This window comes from Buteo buteo, chromosome 1, assembly GCF_964188355.1.
Source record: "Buteo buteo chromosome 1, bButBut1.hap1.1, whole genome shotgun sequence".
Lineage (NCBI taxonomy): Eukaryota > Metazoa > Chordata > Aves > Accipitriformes > Accipitridae > Buteo > Buteo buteo.
The window spans coordinates 72390387-72412739 of record NC_134171.1 but is presented as its reverse complement, the minus strand read 5'-3'; the positions used below and the strand labels follow the sequence as shown (position 1 = coordinate 72412739).

Sequence of the window (22353 nt, the reverse complement as noted above, 5' to 3'; positions counted from 1 at the left end):
CACTTGAACTTTGCATGCAGTAGCAAAAGCAAAGCAAGCTTCTTGGCAAGGAAAAATAATAAAGACCCCCACAGAATTTAGAGGTTGGCCACCTCTGATTTTTGCTGTCTCTGACAAAGCTCCACGTCAGCACTAGGCAAAGAAAAAAAATTTAAGAAAAAAAAATCAATCCACAAAGGACTGAAGAACAACAGCAGTACCCAAGGCACTAGAACAAGCTTGCAAACAGATGTGTAACTTTAATTATGGCATCTTTAAGTCACTAGGTCAAGCTCTGAAAGTCTACCTGGTCAAGACTGAGTCAAAAGCTGCTTCTTTGATGTGTGAAGTAGCAAATGCACATTTTGGCATTTGTACAGATTAGTTTTATTATGTTTCCCATAAATCCCATTCTTGTATTTGCTTATCGCTTATTTTGTAAATTTAACAATGAAAATGATAGCAGGGCAAGAGTACACTTCTGGAATATTTGCCAAACTGCCTCTGAACTGGTGTCATTTTGTAATATACCTTCCAGAATAACAAAGAGGGTTTTGAAATTAACACTGATAAACTATGAAACAGGAATGCCACATAAAACAATTTCAGGACCAGCAGAACAAATATAAGCAGCAAGAATAGTCTTCACAAGTTTCTTCCAGACCTTACAATATATTTCAGAATTCTGCACATGAAATGTATGAACATATAAGTATTTAGATACTTTGTACTTCTGCTGTGCTCCTTTATTTGTAGGACAACTGGTGATCATGTTACTTCTTACTGAGCATACTGTCAACCTAAGAAAGAGAAGGGAAAAAAAAATCTTAGCAGCAAGAAAAATAGATGGTTAGAAACACCTCAAAGCATACTATATTTTTAGCTGGAGAGGAATATGTATGGGAAAATAACAGCACTACAGGTTTTTCAGTAGCTAGTATAAGGAATTCTGTCCTGTGGCATATTAATTGCTGGCCATAATTGGAGGCCATAATCCCCAACAGACATTTTAGCTGGCAGAAACACAATTATTTTTTTTACATTGAAAAGGACAATGACCACATACAATTTGCACTATAATGCAAGTCTACGGGCACTGACTTTTTAATCATTCTTTAGTGTAATATACAGGTGAAACTGAGAAAAACGTTTCCCACTGTAGACCTGTTAAAATAAGAAGAGAGGCAAAGATAAGCTATTTTTAGTGTCCTTGATCTCCCTGCCACTAAAGCACTTGTAAGGTATTCTCTTTGCGACCTAAATTTATTACAGACACTAAGAGATGTGTTATTTTCCAAGTTTGCATGTCCAAGACAGAAGGCTGCCAATGAAATTGCACACAAATTAATATATAGATCAGTCGGGAATGAGTTAGAGTAATAGCAAAAGCCAAGATGTAAAGTATTAAGGGAAGAAGGCAAGTCAGTCCAACATCTTGATTTCTAACAGAAGTCAAAGATCTGCAGAATTTGTGTTCAGCTGAGTCAAAAGCATCTGTATGTACATACTTACTATGAACATCCTGTACACTTATGTTGTTTCTCTTGTTTTCTTCTTTCGTATTCCATTATATCTTCATTATGCTGCTTGAAAAGCTATAAAATAGCAGTATATGATAAACAGCTATACAATGCCCAGCTGCAACCAGAGAACAAAAAGATTTCTACGGAATATGAAATTCCTATTATCAGAATGCAAACCAATACATAACTGGGACAATACAGAGTAAATTATCAAATGTCCAGTGAGGCATTTTGTCCACACCTCTTTCATTTTCTGCTGGCCGGGGGGGGGGGGTGGTGGTGGTGGTGGTGATGTGCCCTACTGTCAATCAATCCACCACCACTCCAAAAATGGGGGAAGCCCCAAAGGGAATCCACCCCACCCTGAAAAGTGTTGTCATCATGGGAGCACTCCTTGACCTGCACATTTCTTCATGAAAGCTACTACACTCTGCTTATTTTATCAACATCAAGCCTGTGAGTTCTCTGAAACAGGGAACATCTTACATCTGCATTTTGCTCAGGAAAAAAGGGTCTTAATCAATTGACTACAGCTGAAAGTGAGAAGAGAATGCATCTGTAGTCTGATAAACACAACATTAGTTAGAAACATCCCTAGGGTTTGTTTTGTGTGGGTTTTTTTTAAGATCCATTGGGGAAAACAATGTTAAAGCCTTAAAACAACAGTCTTGAAGAATTAATTCTTCTGTTGTGGCTGTTTTAAGTTTGCAACAGAGAGAAGCTTAATAAGTTGTTCATTTTTATAACAAAAAGCACAAGATAGATTTGGGAAAACATAAGTAATCCATATATCATGCTTCAATCTCGACAGCTGCTATGACCATCCATTACCCCAATCTGCTAAGTAGGTTGTAGTCATTGCCTTCAGATCACTATGGTTTGGGAATAGTTAAGTTCAACAAAACCAAACGAAAACACTTACAAAAGCCCACAAGGCAGCAGTGGTGCTAAAAGCCAAGCCAACTCCAAACCAGTTTGGTTGGTCATAATTACGTCTTTTTGCAACAAATGCAGACCGAGTAAAAGCTAAAAAGGCAGAAGGTTACAAACATGTTAGCATTTTTCAGGTTTAGACTACCAAGTCAGTTACTGACACTCATACAATCAGGAGGAAAAAAACCCAAAACCAAACCACAACAACAAAACAACCAAACAGATCAAATTATCACATATAAATGGTCCCCATAACACACTCCCAGCTCCGAGGGAAAGGAGAGAGGAGATGCGGCCCTGCCAACAGTTGAAAGCAGTGCCTTTCCCCGCCTCTTTGCCCGGCCACAAAACCCCATGCCCTACCCCATTTTTTGCTTGCACCACTTCTTACTGTCCCCTGCAGAAAGCTCCCACCCCCCGGCACTGTCTTCCCGAGGGGGACCGGCACCACAGCTGCAGTAAGGAACAGCGGGTCCTCCCCCCGGCCTGGAAGTAGCACCAACTTAATACCAAAAAAAACCCCAAAACCTAATTGGTTTGTATAAAAAAATAACAAGAGGGACATCGCCACTGCAGCTTGTTTTAATTCCAGGCACGAAGCGAGGGGCGCTCCAGCTAACGGGGCCGACAGCGGGCCCCCCCCGCAGGCAGCCGAGCTCCCACAGCGCTCGGTCCAGCGGACAGGCCGCGGGGCACCGCCGCACCCCTCCAACGCACAACGCTCTCGGGGCAGAGGACGACAGACTCCCACTCGCCTAAACCCCAACGGGCTCCCCGCTACCCCGAGCTCACGGACGAGCCAGGCCCCGCTCTGCCCCCGCCGCCGTCTCACCGAGGCTCGGCGCTCCCGCCACCAACCGCAACCTCTCCCCCGCCCTCAGCGCCGCCGCCATCTTGTCGGCTCGACCCGGCTCCGCCCACGGGGAGGGGGGAGGAGCCTCCCTGCGCCCCGCCTCCCCCCCCCAGCGCCGCGAGCGGACGCGCTCCCCCGCACGAGGCCCGGCGGGCCGGCAGCCTGCTGCGCAACGCCCCGCCCCCCGCCCCGCCCCGCCCCGCCCTTGACTGCGTCTGCTGACGGTAGAGAGCGGCAGCCGGAGCGGGTTGACCTGTCCTCCCTGGAACCGGCTCCGCGAGACCAGGGCGACGCCTGACCCACCCACCCCACCCCCCCCGCCCCTTTCTGCCGTACGCCCGCGCGCGCGGAGAAGGCCCTGCCCCACCCCCCCTCAGGGCTAATCCGTGGCGGCGCTGCGCGGGCGACAGCCTGACGTACAAGCACGGGGTTACGGGCAGGGACGCGCAGGGCCTGACTCAGCGGGCGGGGCGGGCCGGGGCGGGGCCATCCCCGGCTGGGCTGGGCTGGGCACGGCACGGCACACCTGGCGGGGGGGGCGGGGCCGGCGCGGGGTCGCGGCGCATGCGCGGCGCCCGCCGTGACCCGGCTGGGGAAGCCCTCGGCGGTGGCCATTTTGGCGGCGCTTCTCTCCGGCCTGCTCAGTTACCACGTGAGCCGCCGCCCGGGGCTCGGCTCGGCGCGGCGCGGGGCTTGCCCGGCGCGCAGACGGCGGCCGGGAGGGGCCGGGCCCTCGGCCGGCGAGAGCGCGGCCGTTTGAAGGAGCGAAGGGAGAGCCGGCGGGCGGTAGGGGGGGGGGGTGGGTGGGTGGTGAGGCGGCGGCGGCGGCAGTAGCGGCGGCAGCAGCCAGGCTCCGGCGGGGAGGCTCCCGGCAGCGGCGAGCGAGCGGCGGGGACGGGACGCAGCCCGCCCGCCCGCCCGTCCGTCCGCCCCCCCCACCCACCCATCTCCCTCCCTCCCCGGAGCCCCTTCGGCGGCGCCGGAGCCAGCGGCGGGAGCGGGAGCGGCGGGGAGGATGCCGTCGGTGAGCCTGCCGCCCAAGGAGAACGCGCTCTTCAAGCGCATCCTGGTGAGTGGCGGGGCGGGAGGCCCGGGGAGGTGGAAGGCGGCGGCTCCCCCCCCGCTTTGCCCCGGCTCGTACCCCGGGCTGGCGGTGGAGCGAAGCCCCGGCGCCGCCCCGCGGGCCCGGCGCCACCGCCCCGGCCCTTGGCGGCGGCCCGGCCGCCGGTTCCTTCCTGCCGGGGCAGGCCGGGCCGAGGGGAGCCTGTCAGCCGCGGCCCGTCCCGCCCGGGCGTGGGGCCGGAGGAGCGCCGGGGTGCGGGGGGTGTGGGTGTGCAGCCGCTTCTCTCGCCCACCCGAGTCGCTGCCCGCCGGCGGGCAGAGCCGCGGGGCCGTGGCCGGGCCCGAGGGGCTGCCCCGTGCCCCAGCGCTGGCCGCGGCGAGGCACTCCGGCGGCTCCGTGGAAATACACCCGCGGCCACTTCGCTCGTCGGGTTGCTGTCTGCGGCCGCTCTGCCCAGAGCTTTTCTTTTTTTTTTTTCTTGCTTTTTTTTTTTTTTTTTAATAACTCAGATCTTTGCCGTAGGCAGTGACCAGATTTGTTGGTCGGTGGGGAAGATGGCTTTCACAGGAGGAAGCGGAGAAGGATGAAGGTTTTGAAGTCTTCCCGAAGTTTGACTTAACAGCTAACTCTTGTTCGAGTTTGACGATCGATTTTTCTGGGTGGCAGCCGGCGTGTGGATGAAAGAGAGCGCAGTGGAATTTAGGCAATAAACCTCGTTTTCAGAATGAGATTAAGATAGCGTGCAGTCCAAATACCACCAAAGCGTGCACAGTTCAGTTGCGTTTTAAGGAACTTGTTTCAGCTTCGATGCGGTGTTGCAGGAACCTTGTGTTCCTAAGGACTTGGGGTGAATTGAGGACTACAGAATTACGTTAGTGAGCAACTTCAGTGGATTTATTTAGAAGACTCTGTTATCTGGGTCAAGCACTATATTGCTTTCTCTCAGAAAAGTCAGTTTTGTCTAAAAATCTTATGTCTTGTTTCAGAGAGGCTTAGACTGCTCTCTTGGATCCTTCCAGAGATCAGAAGCAAGATGAGTACTGTAGTCATCTTGGAGTAACAGCGCTCTTACAGCTCTGTAAACTTCTGCCACTTAGAGTGGGGGGGATGAGTGTAGCCTGCTGTCACTTTTCTTTTCAAAATATTTTGTGAAAATGAAATAAATCTGTAGAACTAGAAATCCCTGTGTACGGGCATCTCATCATGAAATGTGCAGCTCTAGTTGGGGTTAAAAAGTAGATACAGTGAACTGTAAAGCTTACTTCTAGTTTGAAATATTCAGTCCTCCTTGGGAGTTGGTATGGCCTTGTACCAAGTGTGTAATTTTTGGTGTGTTATGAGCTGGGAAAGTAGTAGCCTTGTCGCTCACTCACCCATCTTCCTTTGCATTGAGGACGGCTTGTGTGGTTACAAGACAAAGTGAATCGAGGAGCCTGTCTGTGTTTAAAACTGTCTATTTTGGGGTTTTGTTGGTTTTATTTTTTTGTTTTGTTTGGGGTTTTTTTTCCCCTGAGCTTGGTGCATGGCTGGCTGAGTATTTCTGTGGAGGGCAGGAACCAAAGGAAGAGTAAGAGTTTCTTTGGAGAAAAAGCTGGCTCAGTGCCTGTGAGTTGGATAAAGCTTCGCAATTTTGTTCAGGTCAGAAAAAAGAAAGGCATGCTCCAGTCCAAGCAGATTTCTATAGACTGAAGGAATTTTAATTTTGTCCTTTTTTTAAACTTTAATAAAAATACAAGAGTTTTGGGTACTGGGTAGGCTAAAAGTTATTCTGGCATTTTGATGTTTTACTGTATCTTGCAGGGATGAGCCTGTGACCGTGTAGTCTAGTATTAAGACTGCCCTGTGATTAGGAGCCTTTGTAGCGCGTGGTGAACAGAAAAGGCTTGAAGCTGGTTTTCATCACACTGAAGATTTGGCTAATGAACTGCTTGTCTGCCTTGTTATGGATAATGGCCCTACTTTGTGAAGTTTTGATTAAGTGTTTGACTTGAATTAGTGAGGCGTCTTTTAGGAAGTCCCATTTATCAGTGCAAGTCCAAAGGAACATTACTTCCCTACTCCTGTGCCTTTACTCCACCTCTCTCTTCCTGCAGCCTCTCCTCGGTCTTCGCCCTCTTTTCAGGAGACTGTAACCTTGCATTATGCTGTATCCTCTGCCGCCTCTTCCTTTGGCCCATGGGTGGCTGAACAGCAGCAAGAGGAGCTTGAGTCTGCCTGGGCAGTGGGCTCCCTGTTAGGACCTCTGAGCCCCCGGCCAGCTAACAAGGTGGTCTGATTGTCTGGCCCTGGTGCGGCACATGCTGTCTCCTGGCCCGGGCAGACCCCGGAGTTGTTCCATTGAGTGTGCCTGGATGAGATTTTTTTTTTTCAGCAGATGCTTTGGGAAGCAGCCCAAGTGGTATTGAAAGGATGCATTACCCTTCAAATAGATAATTATTGGTGCACAGGCTGTTCACAGAAATATAAAATCATTCACGTTCTGATTTTCATAGAGGTAGTAAACACAAGAGTTAAGTAGGTAGCAGCCTTGTATTTTTGTAAGTGAAGCATAAAATGAAAAAAAAGCAAACTGATTTTGTGTGTAGGTTCCTGAGGCCTCATTTCTTTGCCGTTTTAAAGTATGCCTGTAACAAATGTTAAATGTTAAGGTCTACACCAAGCTGCCCAGCTTTCCGTAGCGAAAGGCAATAACTAGCTTTCAGAGTTTGGGGGTTTTTTGTTTGTTTCGTAGTAAACATCTTACATGATCCGTAAATTTTGCATGTGGATTTGCTTGCAAACCAGCATTTCCACTTAACTGGCAAATTCTGAGTTCAGAAGCGTGTGCACTTTGCCTTTGCGTGTTGCAACACACTTAACTAGACTAACCTCTTCTAGTCACTTTACAGGTATGTGGAGGTTCTAATAGAAACATTTTTCCATTTGAAAGGCATTTTACAGTTTAGTGTTCCTGTAGTACAAAGGGAAAGCGATCTGCATGATTAGTTTGAATAAAAAAAAAAAATCCACAGGATTATCGATTGCCATTCTGCTTAAACTTGCACTTCCATTAAAAAGAAAGTTTCTAGCTTATATTGTTTTTATAGTTTTAACTATTTGCTGTTAAGCCTGCAGGTAGATAGTCCTGTTCTTCTGCTCAAAGTTTCTGTGGAATTTAGAAGAAAAGTGGATTTCTACATTTTTCCTTTTTTGTTTTTGATCCATTTGAACATTTAAAATTGAGTCCATATAATTCTTTTGGACACACGTAATCTCTAGGCAGACCAGATATTACTCAAGAAGAATTCAGGTGGAGGCAGAGGGAAGGGTAGAATAGCAAATGCAGGAGTCAAAGGAATGGAGAAGTTGACTTTTTTGGTACTCAGAAGGCTGGATGCCCTATGAAGTAATGGAAAAAGCAGTTTACTCCATTTTTGCCCCCCCTTCTTACTAGCAAATATAAAACTAGTAGTTGTAGGAAGTAGGAATGACCTTTTTTTTTTTATTAAATATAACTGATGAATGTTCCTGGCATTTTGCCAAATTATTCAGCCACTCTATCTGATCAGGTACAATTCATCAAATATGTTCACTTTTATTTCACAAATCCCAAAGACAGTATTCAATTAACTTCTGTTTGGATGTAAAAGTTAAATATATTGAAAATGTATTGAAGAAATACTAAATACAAAGCTACTGGAGGTGCCATATGTTACGTGGAAGAGTTTTTCAGTTCTTTTAAGCAGCGGAGGATAAACTTCTTGGAGTCATGGTGTTCTGGCAGAGTAAGAGGATGCAAATACTTCTCACCATAGCTAGTGGGCTTAGCCTCTAGCTGAATACAGTTTGAGTGGGGAGAAGTCTCAAGTATTTAAGAAGTGAAACATTGTTGTATTTTGTGATGCAAACAATTCAAGTGAGGAACTAAGTGTGTTCAGGCCTTGTTTAAATAGTTTTACTGGTTTGTAACTCTAGTACATACTGTAGAAGTAGCATACTGAAGCAGCAAGATGCCATGCTGGTCTGGGCTTGTGTGTATTACGTTATATGCAGATCAGAGTTTCTCAGTTTGTTCACGACTGGTGATAATCGGTGGTCTTCATGATGTCTGGAGAACCATACATCTTCAATCTTTGTATCAGTTACCTTATGTGCTAGGCAGGCTTGATTAGGCATGGCCAGAACCTGTGTCCCCTAGTGGGTTATTACAGTAACCAAGGTGTCTGCTGCAAGAGAGGGGGGTTTGAATTTCACCTTTAGTTAGCTGTTGCTATGGTGATGCTACCGTGCTTGATGGTATTTATCTTTGAGCTGGTCGTCTTCCTTTCCATGCTAGCTTTGACAAGTGTTCTACTAAAAGATACAGGAACTTCCAAATGATATGAAAGCCTATTGAACAGCGTCTCTGCAATGTCTGCTGTAAATATGCCAAGTCCTTCCTGCTGGGCCATCTTCCTATTTCTTCATTCCAGAATCTGCTCCCTGTCCCTCCACTTTCAAACTAGACAGACCTGTGCTTCTCCTTCACTAACACTTTCACCAGCACCAGTCCTTTAAAAATAATGTTCTGTCTTGTAGAAGTTCAGGTGCTGACTTCAAGGTCGCTGAGGTGGCAGACTTGAAAATCTCTTCTGAAGTGATCTTGATTCAAGATTAAAGACCAATTTCCAGAATTTCACTTTTATCAGTAACCAAATAAATTAGCACATTTTGCATGCAATCATTGTTGCATTTGCATGACTGTACAGTAATCAAGTATGCTCACCACTGGAGTTTCATCACATACTATCTCATCTGAAACATGCAATTGCTAACAAGGCGGCTTTTCCAATGTCTTGGCTGTTGAGATGTCAGTTGCTTGTTTTTCCTTTGCCAAAAGGAATACCCCGCTTGGCTTTGCCAAAAGTAATAGCAAAAATTATGTCTTGGTTGAAACATTGGAATGGAAGTAAAGAACAGACCTGCTGCTTTAAGCAGACTCACTGTTCTTGTTTTTCAGAAATATTTCTCAAACTTGCTAAAGAAATTAATTACTGTTTGAGACTCCAGGATACCATTAAGGAATCACTTGAGCAATACTGCTGTTACTAAAGCCTGTTCACCAAATTAGGCCATTTGTTGTTATTGGGGCTGTCAGAAATTGTAGAAACAGGATTCCCTGCTGTAAGTTTCTGAGGAGCAGCATAATTTTGTTCCTTACCTGTTTCATTTATGAAAATAAAAGACTTATTAATAGAAACACATACGAATTTCTTCATGGTTGTAAGATCATACCCGGTCTTGTGTTGTTACAGCTACAGATACTCTTAGCTGAACCCAAAGTGTTTTTTGTAATGATCTGAAACTAATCTTACTTGGGGCAATGGACTTAATCCAGTTTATGTGGTACTACCCTTTATTTTGGTTAGAATTTGATCAAGTTGTGTTCGTTCCTGTTTTTCAAAGGTTTTCTTAATGAGTTTTTGCTGATGGCACTTTCTGGGCATCTCAAGTTTAAATCTCTTGTCCACAGCAGCGCTGTATCAATGCAACAAGAGTGGTGATACGGAGTTACGTCTTTTCTGATTTTGCTGGTAGGGGATTTAGAGAAAATGAACAATTATTCATTGCCACCCTTAAAACTGAGGTCAATTAGACTTGTTTTAGGGATTTCTGTTTGCTTCTATGCTACCACACAATCAAGTTAGCGTACCTTGTAATGTTGAAGAACAACCTTTCTTACCTTACTAGCCACGTTTAACTATTTTGCAATGGCTCAACACTACGAGAGAACATCTCGTATATCTCAGAGCTAAGGGTGAAAAGTACTCTGGACATAATACATGGGTAGAAAATGTCAATAGCCTCATCGTGTGTCTTGGGCTATGTTGCGAGATACAGCTGAGTTAAAATGTTCATGTAAGTCCAGAACAACCGGTTGTGTGGGCTTCTTTAGGCCTTTTCATGCCATATCTTGGAGTTTGAACTGATTTACTTAGTTGTTTCAAATGATCATTCAAAACCAAATATATCCTGTGCATACCAGATCTTTTGTGAGGTCCAGTCAGTTTCCTGTGAAATTCAGAGGTGAAGCCTGAACATAGGGGTTCCAGGGTAATGGACAGAAGTCAGCTGATCTTAGTTGACGTGGCCAAATTTATGGTAATTCTCCCCAAGAAGGAAAGATTAAAGTAAGCAAGTAGTGGCCAATAGAACTGACGCTGAAGAACCAATTTTTCAGAAAGAGTCTTGCTTCAGTGAGTGAGAATTTCTAGTTTTACTTCTAGAAGAGCTGTAAACTATTTGTCAGCAGCTGTTTCCAGCCAGATTTTGTCAAATACAGGAATAAGGCCAATTCAAAAGCATAGACATAGCATAGATTTTTTTTTTTCCTGCCTCAGTATTAAATGAAAAGGTACACATATTTCTGATCTTTTTCCTAACTAATTTCAGTTTGAACTTGTTCTGTTCCTCTGGTTAAATTCTACCAAGCAATGCTAGTAATGAAGGTATTGGTCACTTCCAAAAAGTAAGGCAAACTGTGTAGGAGGATTTCTTTGTCTCTTCAATTAGGCAATTGCGGAAGCCATTCCTTACACAGAAGTTCTGTTCATTAACACCACAGAGCAATGAAGAGGATGATTGTTTTTGAATTGACAGCAAAAAATCATGCAAGTTTGCCCCAGAGTTTTTCAGCATTAACGTATCTGTAAGGTTTGTGTGGTTTTTTTCAGTCCTTGAGTTTAAACATCTTGTATTTGTCGTGAAACTGAATCAGCGTGGTGGAAGCTTTTGCCTAGAGCTGTTGAGCTGTTTGATATGGTTAGTGCTCAAAAGACCCACTAATTCACGGTGAGTAGTTGCTCCTAATGCTTCCAGCTTTCAGAATCTTCTTTACTACATTTAGCTTGAATTAGTGCACCTTAGTGACTTGACCTGATCTAGTCTAGCTGTAGAGAGAGTAACTGTGCTGGAAAACAGCGTTGAGCTGTGCAGTGCCTGGACTTACCATCTTTTAAGTTGCTGCATCTGAACTGTGCTAAAGAAATAGATAGCAGAGTGTCTGAGTGGCAGACATGCATATCATGCATTGTAAGTGCACACCTTCGCTAATGCTAAGGCCAAGTATGCTAACACTGTCTGCTGCCAAAGGTCTTAACGGCATTGTAGTTGCCAACATTGCTACGTGATGCCACAAGTGTGCCTGTTCATGGCTGCTACGGGGAGAAACTGTGGAGTCTGCTAAGGAGCACGTTGCTGTAGTTGAAAGGATTTGTCCACCTTGGTTCTGCTCAAGCCTCACAAACACTCAGGGAAGAGGATAGCAGAGTGTCGAATCCCTGAATTGTTCCTGCAGAGCAGCCCCGTTCTCCATTGTAATTTCTCCTGGGACTTTCAGATGCAAGTAAAAAATTTGCCTGTGCCCATGTGTACATCAGTTGTCCTATCAGGTAACTCTTGTATATGATGGGGCATAGTCTGCGATATATTGCCTCTTATGATGACACAGGCTACGTAACCTGCTGACGAAGAGAGGCTGAGTACAGTGGACTAGCAATGAGAAATTAAGTTTGCCTCTCTGCTTGGGGCTAAATCCAATTTTGGTACTCATTTGGTGAAGAAAATCATATTCTTTGGCTAGTCCATCATAGCATTGACTAAATGAGGATGCTTGCTTTAATGGAGTTACCGTCAGTGAGAAGTGATTTCCTGCGGGATTTTTGGTGGTGGTTTTAGGGGTTTTGTGGTTTTTGTTTTGGTTTGTGGGTTTTTTTTAGAGTATTTGAGTTTGCATTTGTTTTGATACAATTAATTGGCAGACATGGGAGTTTAAAACATTGATGTTAAGTTGGAGTTAAAAGTGTGACCTGGGAAAATATGTAATCTTAGAAGAGAAAACAGTTAAAAGTTCTTCATATTGTTTTTTGCAAAATTCTGTCTTTTTAGTAGAAATTGCGTGCTATTGTTAATGCTCCAGTTCAAAGGGCATAACAATTGGGAATGTGATCCCACCCCACACACCTGGGTCTGGTATATTGTTTTTACTCTCCCCCCACTCTTTCATATAACCAGCTGTGCTGCTCCAAGTAAGAATAAAAAGAAAGCAATCAATAACACCCCAGTGCTCCCATTTGTGAGCTTGGGGAGCAAATGGTACCTTCTTTGCTTTGGTACTTATTCTTGAGGAAAAACCTCTGGTTTTGCATGCTTCCAGGTAAGAAGACAAAAGGCAGCTTCTCCTGTATGTTGTTCTCCTGTGACTATCTTCAGCTTGCTCATGAGACACTTTTGGGTCTGCTTCTCACCTGCTTAATCAGCTGCAAAATCTAGCCTGGATGGACTCTTATGAGACTTTTTTTTTTTACTACTGCAAAGTGGTTTTAAAATGCTTTTGAATCAGCTAGATTGGACATACGCGTCTTCTTAAGTACCCCTGCTAGAAAGGCAGTTTTCTGCTTTCTGTGTTGTGATCTAGGTGATTTTTTTGCTTGGGTTGAGTCATACCTAGTGGCAGTGTAAATTTACTGTGCTGTGAAGCTTCTGGTAAGACCTGTGGTAACTCCTGGCATTATACTGAGTTAAACATGTTAACTATTGATGTTACTGAACATACAGGACACTTTAATCTGCAGTGTAGTGATTATAAAATGTCTTACAAATAGCAAATTTAAGTTGGGATGGCTATTAAATTATTTACTTTGGTTATTAAATGCTTGCAGGACATGAAGACTGCTTTGTGATAAAGAGGATTTGCACTTCTGGAAGTGCATATGTGCAAAATATTTCATGTGTAATGGCAGAATCTGGTCTGCCATGTGCTGCGTATTTGATGCTGAGATACATACCTGCATGTCAAAATGCTGCACTTGACTATTATCCTTGCATTTTAGTTGGAAACATATGTGCTTGACCATTAAAACGTCTGTTTTGAGAGGGAAGGAATATGTCAGAGGCAAAATGTGCTGCCTGCTTACAGGTAGCAAAGAACTAGAGAGCCTACTTCTGTACATTTCAATCTTACAGCTGTAAAATTTCTAAAATGCACTTATGAGAATGTATTTGCTTATATATAAAGAAAACAATGCTTAATTAAGTTTGGACAAGAGTCATCTCTGTGCTATTGTCAGCAGACCTTAGGAGTCCCAACTACAATCAGTAGCATGGCCCATGTGTATAACCTCGTGCATAACCGAAGCAGTTGCTTTAGAATCCAAGTCAGTCTTATTTGCTAGCTGTAGGTTTGATAACAAGGTTTAGAAAGTAGATACACTAGGGAGGGAAGATTCAAAACTGGAAAACTGGGGCGAGGGGGGAACAAACTCCATGTAGCTGTTAGCTGTCCAGATGTAGGTAAGCCGTAAACAGTAAAGTCTTTTCACCTTTCTTTATGGCAGCCATCGAGGAAGAAATGCGGAAGAAATCATTCACACTTGGCATGCTGAGCCATGTGTATGTGTAAGACATTTGCTGGCCGAAGACTGATTCTGCACAGATGCCCAAGTACAGCTTAGGGATCCAAAGACCAGAACATGAGCCCTCCTTCCACCTTAGACTTGGGATTCTAGAGAATATGGGCTGCTTTGTTCATTATAATTTCACTGTCAGTCTCTGTCTCGTAATCACCATGCATTCAGATCCATTGAATAAATACTTGGTGGTACGGGAGTGGTGCAGCTACAAATTCTCTCCTACCTGCTATGGTCTTGCATGATTTTGAAGGAGTCATACTCTGTCTGCCTCATCTTATTAATTCTTTGTAGAATTGTATTAAAGCAGGTGCTATTTCCTTGCTATAAATATAGAAAATGAGTTAAAGGTTATAAAAAGGATCTTTGTGTGTTTGGAGTAGGCTGTAATTCTGGCTACAGCATGTATGGAAAAGCTTGTTAGATATCTTAAAAGATCTAGTAACTTATTAAAGGAAAAGCTTTGAAGGGCAGCAAATGTGTAATAGAGGTTCCGTGCTGATGAGGAGTCAGATTCTTTTCTTTTAAAGCATTAGCCTTAACCTTACTTGTTAGAAGTTTAGCTTTTATGTTTTCTCATTGCATGATGTCACAAGCTGTAGCTGGAACATTTGTCTGTCAAGCATCACAAGCAGGCTCTGACTGCTGGCTTTGGAAATGTGTATGTGCAGGAGTTTAGCTTAGAGGAGGTAACTGTGCTCTTTTAGTGGTCTCTGGAACAGAGAAGTATGTTACTTCTGCAGAACAGCTGTCCCAAAGTAAGGGTTGGGGGTCTGGCAATGACTACTACAAGCTATTTATCTGGGAGGAAACAAACTACCCAGACAAAGACAATTTCTGCTTCTAGCAAGCCTGTATCTTTATGCCCCAAGAATACTTGAGATGTCACCATTCCTGCTTCTGTGATTTATTTATTTTTTTTAATTATTACTACTGGTTCTTTTTTCTCCTCTTGCTCAGAAACTACTGACTCCCTTAAGGATTTTCTCTCCCATGCTCTGTATTACTCACACTCATCTTTCCTTGTGTTATTCTTTTTGTTCTTCCTTTCCCCTTTTCGATATTTACTGTCTCCTTTTTCTTAAATGATTTTTCTTTCATGTTTCTGTTCCTTGGAGCCACAGATTCACCAAGGTTTCTACCAGCCATGGTGGCATATGCTGCATTCCTGACTTCCTTCTCTCTCTCTCACACATCTTTGGAGAAGGACATAGGTATATGCATGGCTTCACGTAGTGGAGTCTCAGTGATGCTGTTGGACCCGCTTTGATGAAATAATCTTCTTTTCTGAAGAAGGACAAAACATGAACTCAATTTCATTTGTTCCCTTCCTTCCTCTGTCAAAACATACAATGTGTGCATGGAATACATACATAGAATAAGAAAACTCAAAAAATGACACAATTTGAAATGTTTCCATTAACAGAATGAAATAGGCTTGACATATTAACCTGAAAGGTTGGAGAAGTTGTATATAGTAAATCAGTCCAACTTGTCTTGATCTAGAAACACCTGAAAATGGAGCCCTATGATACTTCACTGGGGGATATATGCAACTATGGCTAGTTCCTCATTTGGTACTTCAGGTGATACGAGTACATGATCAGTTATGATAAGTTATTGGTCCTATCCAGTGTTCTCTGGGTTGATGGGAACCTTTCTGTAGATGTAAGTGGATATAAACTCGTAAATTTTTCCTCCCTGCAGCCTAAAGGGAGGATTCATTACAATTCTCAGTGAGTTTACTCTGTTACACAAAGTACCTTGCATCTTAAGTTCTGTGTTACTCCAAGAAAAATCTATGTGCAAATATTTCCTGTCTCTAGCATATATACCATCTTGGCTGACTTTCCTTAAACCTCAAGGTGAAAGACTGGTTGTTAGAGTATGTAAAATGGAACTGTTCAGAGATAAGATTTCATGTTCATAGCCAGCATCTGAGCAGCTGTACTTAAAGGCAAATTGCGAAACCCCAAAGTATGCTTTCTGCTTGTGACAGTGCGTTAGTTACACTGGAGACGTGTTCGTAAGTTCCTGTGGCTGCACCACTTCTGTGACAGGTTTTGCTGCTCTCACACCCACCTAGGTGGGAGCAAATGGCAGTTCTACTTTCAGGGAGGAGGCCTGGGCGGTAACTTACATGAGTGATGATTTCAATCAAAAAAAAAAAAAAAAAAGCTTGATCCTGTTGTGTTGTCACCTGTAAGCTCTCTGTCAGCTCTGACCAGTGGCTGATTAAAGTGACTCAGCCAGCTACTTGAAAGCAGGTAGTGACTAAAAGGTGTAAATAATAACCAGTCAAGTTTAATAAAAAAGAAAAAAAGATGCCTATACAGATTTCCTCTTACCTAACCCTTAATCTTCCTTTGCTAGGTGGTTGCCCTGCTAACTTTTCCTGTCCTTGGTGATGGAGTGAGTTGTCTTTTGGAGGTGTTCAAAGTCAAGGTTGGACAGGGCTTTGAGCAACCTGATGTAGTGAAAGCCATGGGCAGGGACATTGAACTAGATGATCTTTGAAGGTCCCTTCCAATCCAAACCATTCTGTCATTCTTTTGTTGACATGTTCCTCTCTGAGTCCATCCTGCTTTGGATGCTCTCTCTGAACATCTTCCTTCTCCTCCTCCTCCTCTTTCCGTTCCCGTGATTCCCTTTCTCCAAAGGGTGGTGACAGGATAGGGGGGAGCAAGGTTCTTGGTTTGTGATGCCTCTTGGTCTTCAGCCTTGATATTTCAGCTGTATGACTTCAGTACCTAGAAAATAATACATCCACTTACTGGTGTACCGGTGTTGCAAAAGCAACGTAAAGCAGAGAAGTTGAGGTAGATACACCATTTTCTTTTTTAAGCATTTCCATAACATTTATGTAACTTCTGAAGTTTTATTTTTAGAACTTTGTGCTTGATGGGAGGACCTGTTGGGCCTGCCCCTCCTAACTTTTTTTGATGGGAGTTCTTAGAGAACAAATGGTGTCCATACGTGCTTATGAATGCTCTTGTGTAGTTAATTTGAAGCAGTGTGAGGAAAGGTGGAATCCTGAACAAAAACTTATTTAGGAGGACTTGAACGCTGTCGGCTGTACCCAGTTTTACACTCCTGTCAGCCATCCTGCCACCAGAACTGGTCAACTAGAGTTAGTGAGATCCTGTTATGAGCGACTTCGTAGTTACCATAGGATTTGGGTCTGTGCTCGAGCAATGTGTGTTTCTTTACTCTTACACTCAAGTCGGGCCATTGGTATTACAGTAAAGTGAAACCTAAGAAATTCCTAGCATTTGCTTAAGTGATTTAAAGTGAATGAATTGGTGTTTACAACATGACGTCTTCTTCCTTTGGCTTCTATTTAAAGATGAGCACGGGGAGTGGATTGACAGAAGTAAAATGCTAAAACTGGTTTTAAAAGTTCATGCTGTGTGCCATTTTGCATTGCAGTCGCCTTGCATAATGAAATGAGACTCAAACACAAGGAAATTGTTAGATTTGGATTTAATAAAACTGTAGAGGAATGTTTTAATTTCCAGTATGGCAAGCTGATGTTAGCATATACCAGTTTTGAAAGTTTGGATGTATATGAGATATAGGTGGTATTCAAATTGATTGCAAGAGGTTGCTTTCAGAGATAGTTTAAGCCAAGTTCCAGTGATTTAATTTTCTTTCCTGCCTGTATGGTTGTTGGAGGTTGTCTCGTGGTGTTTCTGTGAAAGAGAATTGAGACAAAGTGAGTTGAATGCTTACCAAGATACATTATGACATAAGGTTTGCCTTTATGTTAAAGGAAGGTTGAATCTCTGTAGGCACTTATGCTTCCTGTGGTATCTTATCTGAGGAATTGCTGTATGATAATGTACCTTCAATTATACATTTAAATTTATGTTCTTACTAACATACGCTATTTTTTCTGGTGATGGAAAGAATTTTTAATCACAGGAAGCTCATTAAACAGGGTTCATTAAAATATTAGTACATTTTCTAAAAGCACTAGCTGCACTGATGCTTAATTTCAGGGGTGCAGAAATAGTTTAACTCTAAATTTTTTGAATAAATGTACTCTGTTCTTCTTCAACAGAGGTGTTACGAACATAAGCAGTATAGAAATGGGCTGAAGTTCTGTAAACAGATCCTTTCTAACCCAAAGTTTGCAGAACATGGAGGTAAGTTTTCAAATGGCATGTGCTCTCTTTTTCCCCTATACTTTAGGACAGAGTAGTAACTTGTAAGTTTGATATTTATAGCACTTTATTGTTAACCTTTTGCCCATAAAGCAGTAAGAGCATTCAGAAACCTGCACCATGTTAAGCGCTTATAGTTGGTAAGATTTGTCATTTTAAAGACAGGTCTTACCAGTAGTCACAGCTTGCCAGTCTTTATGCTGCAAGTCTAATATTCATTATAGCACGGTGCAAGTTTCTTAATACACGTATGTATTGGTTAAATCACTTTTCAGGGGCAATTGTTATTCACTCATGTAGAAGTGAAAGACAAAAGGAAGAGATTGAATATTGTTCAGCACTGTGGTCTGCTACTTCTTTTGAATGAATAGTCTTATTGTAAAAGAAGATGATGTTTGTACCTTGCTGTATTTTCAATCGGCTCTTAATACCGAGTTGAGAGTTTCTTTCTGCTGTCCAGAAATGTGTTTGTTTTTTTCTTTGCCACTAGTTTGGCATGGGTGGATGTGTGGAAGTCTCAGTGTTGTGAATAAATACTTGAGTAGTTACAATGCTCCTTAAAAAAAAAAAAAAAACTCTCCAAAATTTTTGTAGAGCAGACAGTTTTTAGTGCCTTTAAAATAAAATGCTGCTTTACTTTTTGGTGGAAGTAATGCATAGAGTTTATTGTCATGCATGATATACTTAAGTAAATAATCTGCCAGTATAGTTTTCCATGTGAAAAAAAGAATGCAAAATCTTGATGCTGATAAATGAGTCTAAATTTGCATTTATACTATATTTTGAGTTGCTATATTAAGCTTAAAAACCTATGAAAATGAATAACTGGTTCTTATTTAATCTTTTTTTTTTTTCTTAGAAACCTTGGCAATGAAAGGACTAACATTAAACTGTCTAGGGAAGAAAGAGGAAGCTTATGAACTTGTGCGTAGAGGCCTAAGGAATGACTTAAAGAGTCATGTCTGTATCCTTTTTGAAATAGGGCTTTTGCTTATGAATGAAAAAGGTTTATTTCTACAACTATTCAATTTATAGAATAGCAGCAAAAGCCAGTACCATTAGACTTCAAACTGGAAGCTCAGAATTTTAAATTTTGTTTCTAATACATAAGAATATTTTGTCTAAGCTATCCAAAGGGCAGATGCTTTGCAGCTATCTTTGCAATCACACTTAGCTCAAATATTATTCTGGCTTGCGTTTTATTTTTATCATCAAAATGCAATTCTAAATATATGCTGGGCTGAACTAGGCATTTAAGCACGTGATTTGCTTTAAAAACATTAGTAGTTGCCATTACATTGATAAGGACTTGTCATATACTTAGAATGCAGGAAGTGCAAGCACTTCAGTTGTCTAATATAAGCCCTTACTCAAAAATGTGTTTGAGTAAGCCTGATAGTCTTTTCAGAGATCCTATTACTTTATTTCCTCCCCCAGTACATGAAAAATACAGTTTACAGCATGTTATATGCACCCTATGTATATAACCGGCAAAAAGTTCTCCGTCTTCAATTTGCAAGCAGTTTCTTTGTACCGCTGAGGAAAAGAGTTGTAATGATGGTAATAATGTTACTGTCTGTTTATAAAACGACTTAAGAGCTTTTTACCAACTGTTCTGTCACTGCCATGTTGGATCTCTTTTCTCTGTGTTCAAATTCAGTAGAATCCTTAACAGAGTTTTCCAGGTTGGCATGTCTATGGCCTCCTTCAGAGGTCAGACAAGAAGTATGACGAAGCTATCAAATGCTATAGAAATGCACTGAAATGGGACAAAGACAATCTTCAAATCTTGAGAGATCTTTCTCTGCTACAGATTCAAATGAGGGATCTTGAAGGTTACAGGGTAAGTATACATACTGCATTTATTGTCAACTTCTAGGGGACTGCAGCAAAGGTGGCAAATTGTTTAATGACACTTTTAAAAAAATACACGGAGTTAGATCCAGAGTGTTAAAACTATGTACTACTCAATACTTTGTGAAGGTAAAAGCAGATGTGCTACTGAGCAAATTCTATGAAGTATACTGATTTAATGGCATATTAAATGATTCTTTTTCAGCTCAGTGCAGAATTGTTTGTTTTGTTTTTAATGCTGTATAGTCCAGCAATGGACAATGGCCGGTCTGTTTGTTGTTTTCTTGGAAGAATCCCTGCAGGTAAAAGGCAATATGTTCAGAAGATGACTGTTATTCAGGCAAAGGCGTTTCTATTTTTCAATAACTTTTTACCATATATCTCTCCTCCTTTAAATCAGTGGCCGCTAGTTTTCTCTTGGCAGTTGGGTAGTGGTACAAAGCAAGCAGTATGCTGCATGAAACATAACATTTTGCTTCCCAACCAACCCGGGCATTAATGACTGCTCCTTTGGGTCCAAATATTTCCTTACGTTTCCTCTGAGCTGAAAGATCATGGATCAGAATTCTTGAATATTCCTCTTCTTTCTTGCTTTAATACTCAAAACGTTTAGATTACTATCTTGTTTTCTTCTGTTTATTTTGTAGTAAAGCTGAACGCAGATTGGTAACTTAGACTGGAATCCCCTTTCTGCCTGTTACTGCACACCCAGTTATTTGCTGCCTTGTGTCAGTTGTCTGTATTTGCTGTGTGAGATGTTGTTTCACACTAATGAACCATTACGAGGTGGTAGTGTCATGGCTGTGATACTTCTATAAAGAAGAATACAAACTTTCTATTGTCTTCTCTACAAATGCTACTCCTAATGTAGTTAGATTATTTTTTTTTCCCGTCATCTTGAGTTGAGAGCTGATGTCTAGCTTGCCAGTACCTTTATTTTTTAAAGTAGCAGCTTCTGTTCAGTGTACACATCGCAGAGATTTGTATGTGGTTCAGGGTAAGTCATAGTTGCTGCCCATAATCAATATGTGTGGCTCACTTAGGGTTAGGCAGAACAATGACTATAGAAGACATGTTTGTTTCTTACTGAGCTATCCAGGGAAAGATGACCATGGTTACCCTAAGTATTTATAATTCAAACAATAATTAATTGGAAAAAAAGAAAAAAAAAAACTTAGTTCCTCCTAAGTTACAGTTTTTGTGCCTGGAAACTTGTCCATGATTCAGCTGGTGTAGACTGGTGTAATAAGGTATTCCTTTTCACTGAAAAAAAAATCTTTGAGATTTTTGCTTGAGAGACCTTGGATAATATTTTATGTCAGGTTTTCATCTTTTCAAATTTTCCTTGCACTTTTAAAGTTGTGGTTGTTAAAACACATTAGTTGGTCTCTTCGTAGATTATTTCCTTTTCAAATTAGGGTAATGTTAGTATGCTAAGAACAAGTTTTGTTCTCAGAGCTGTGTGGAACCATCAGCTAACATAGGTCTTCAGTGAATGTATTTCCAAGTTAGGACATTTCTTAATCACTGGTTTTTTTTATACTAGTAATCTAGAAATTTGACTTCTCTCTTGCTGAGACAAGATAGCCAAAACTTAGCATAGGTGCCAAAATTCATTTGCAGATGTGTGTTCTCTTGGCCTCTAGATAAAGGTGGATACAAATGTATAATTGCTAAACATACAAGGAACGCGTGGTTACAGAATGCATTAAGGATTAAATGTTAACATGCTTAGAAGCCAGTAATACATGACTGATCATATTATAGTTTCTAAAGAATGTGAATTTACTCTCAAAACTGGGAATAATGTTGTGGGGTTTATTTTTTCCCTTCACTTTAACTTCCACATTCTCCTACTTTATAAAATTTTGAGTGATATTCATTCTAGTCAAACTGCTATAACTAGTTTTAGTTCTTTGTTAACCTCTACTTCTGACTGGGCTTTTTCAGTAGGTAGTAACTTCTTTCCTTTATTTTAAATTACTTGAAGATGCCTTTCAGGAGTCTGTAACAAAACAAGTAACAAGTTTTCCCTCGGATTAAAACAGCATGATACCAAGCAAATCTGTTGCATCTTCCAGCTGTAATTATCATCTTGCTGAAGAACAGGGATGCACTTGCGTGACCTATTTTGCCTAACAACACTTGTAATTATTTAATACATATGTACTTCCAAGGTGGATTTGAAACACCCGTATATAGTAAATGTTATTGCAACTCAAACCAAAGTATCTGTAATTGCATTCTGTTCATAAGTGGTAAGACAGGAAAAGCACGTGTGTCATACATTAACAAAGTTAGTCTGACTCATCAGTATTCATTTGGACATGATGTGTTATTTTGTGGTTGTTTTTTTTTTTTTTTTTTTAGTCAAGACCATTGTAGTGTTTTAACATTTATTCTTTCTTTTGTTTAAAAAAAAAAACCAAACAACTTTGCATATAGAAAACTGATTTTTAGTGGCATTCCTTAAATATTAGAATACTGAAGACAGAGTGTTGCCTAATGGATTCTACAGAGCATCAGAATAAAGTCAGGAAAATTAGTAGCTACTTTT

The 22353-nt window shown here is 41.9% G+C and overlaps 2 protein-coding genes across 3 annotated transcripts in view; one reads left to right on the top strand and one right to left on the bottom strand.

The window, feature by feature from the left end:
• Positions 1–349: 349 nt before the first annotated feature.
• Positions 350–3409, bottom strand: NDUFC1 (NADH:ubiquinone oxidoreductase subunit C1). Of its 2 annotated transcripts, XM_075036252.1 has the most exons (4): positions 3268–3409; positions 2425–2528; positions 1492–1574; positions 350–779 (listed from the first exon to the last, which is right to left on the bottom strand). In XM_075036252.1, coding segments are annotated over exons 1-4 (249 nt in total). In that variant the 5' UTR covers positions 3329–3409; the 3' UTR covers positions 350–778. The 2 variants fall into 2 exon arrangements, with proteins under 2 accessions (XP_074892353.1, XP_074892361.1); XM_075036260.1 differs by lacking the exon at positions 350–779 and having other exon boundaries at positions 1491–1574.
• A 516-nt stretch (positions 3410–3925) lies between these two features.
• The window catches only part of NAA15 (N-alpha-acetyltransferase 15, NatA auxiliary subunit), a 41779-nt gene continuing 23351 nt past the window's right edge, over positions 3926–22353 (top strand). Inside the window, exons 1-4 of the mRNA XM_075036238.1 lie at positions 3926–4357; positions 17840–17924; positions 18802–18906; positions 19628–19785. Of these exons, the coding sequence (XP_074892339.1) occupies positions 4304–4357; positions 17840–17924; positions 18802–18906; positions 19628–19785 (402 nt within the window). The 5' untranslated portion in view covers positions 3926–4303. The remainder of the gene's footprint in view (positions 4358–17839; positions 17925–18801; positions 18907–19627; positions 19786–22353) is intronic.

Excerpts from the sequence above, each read along its gene's own strand:
- NDUFC1 (XM_075036252.1), bottom strand. The coding sequence starts at position 3,328 with ATGGCGGCGGCGCTGAGGGCGGGGGAGAGGTTGCGGTTGGTGGCGGGA. Across the intron at positions 2,529-3,267 it reads GGCGGGAGCGCCGAGCCTCG|CTTTTACTCGGTCTGCATTT; the intron begins GTGAGACGGCGG and ends CTGCCTTTTTAG. Across the intron at positions 1,575-2,424 it reads CTGCTGCCTTGTGGGCTTTT|CTTTTCAAGCAGCATAATGA; the intron begins GTAAGTGTTTTC and ends GCTATTTTATAG.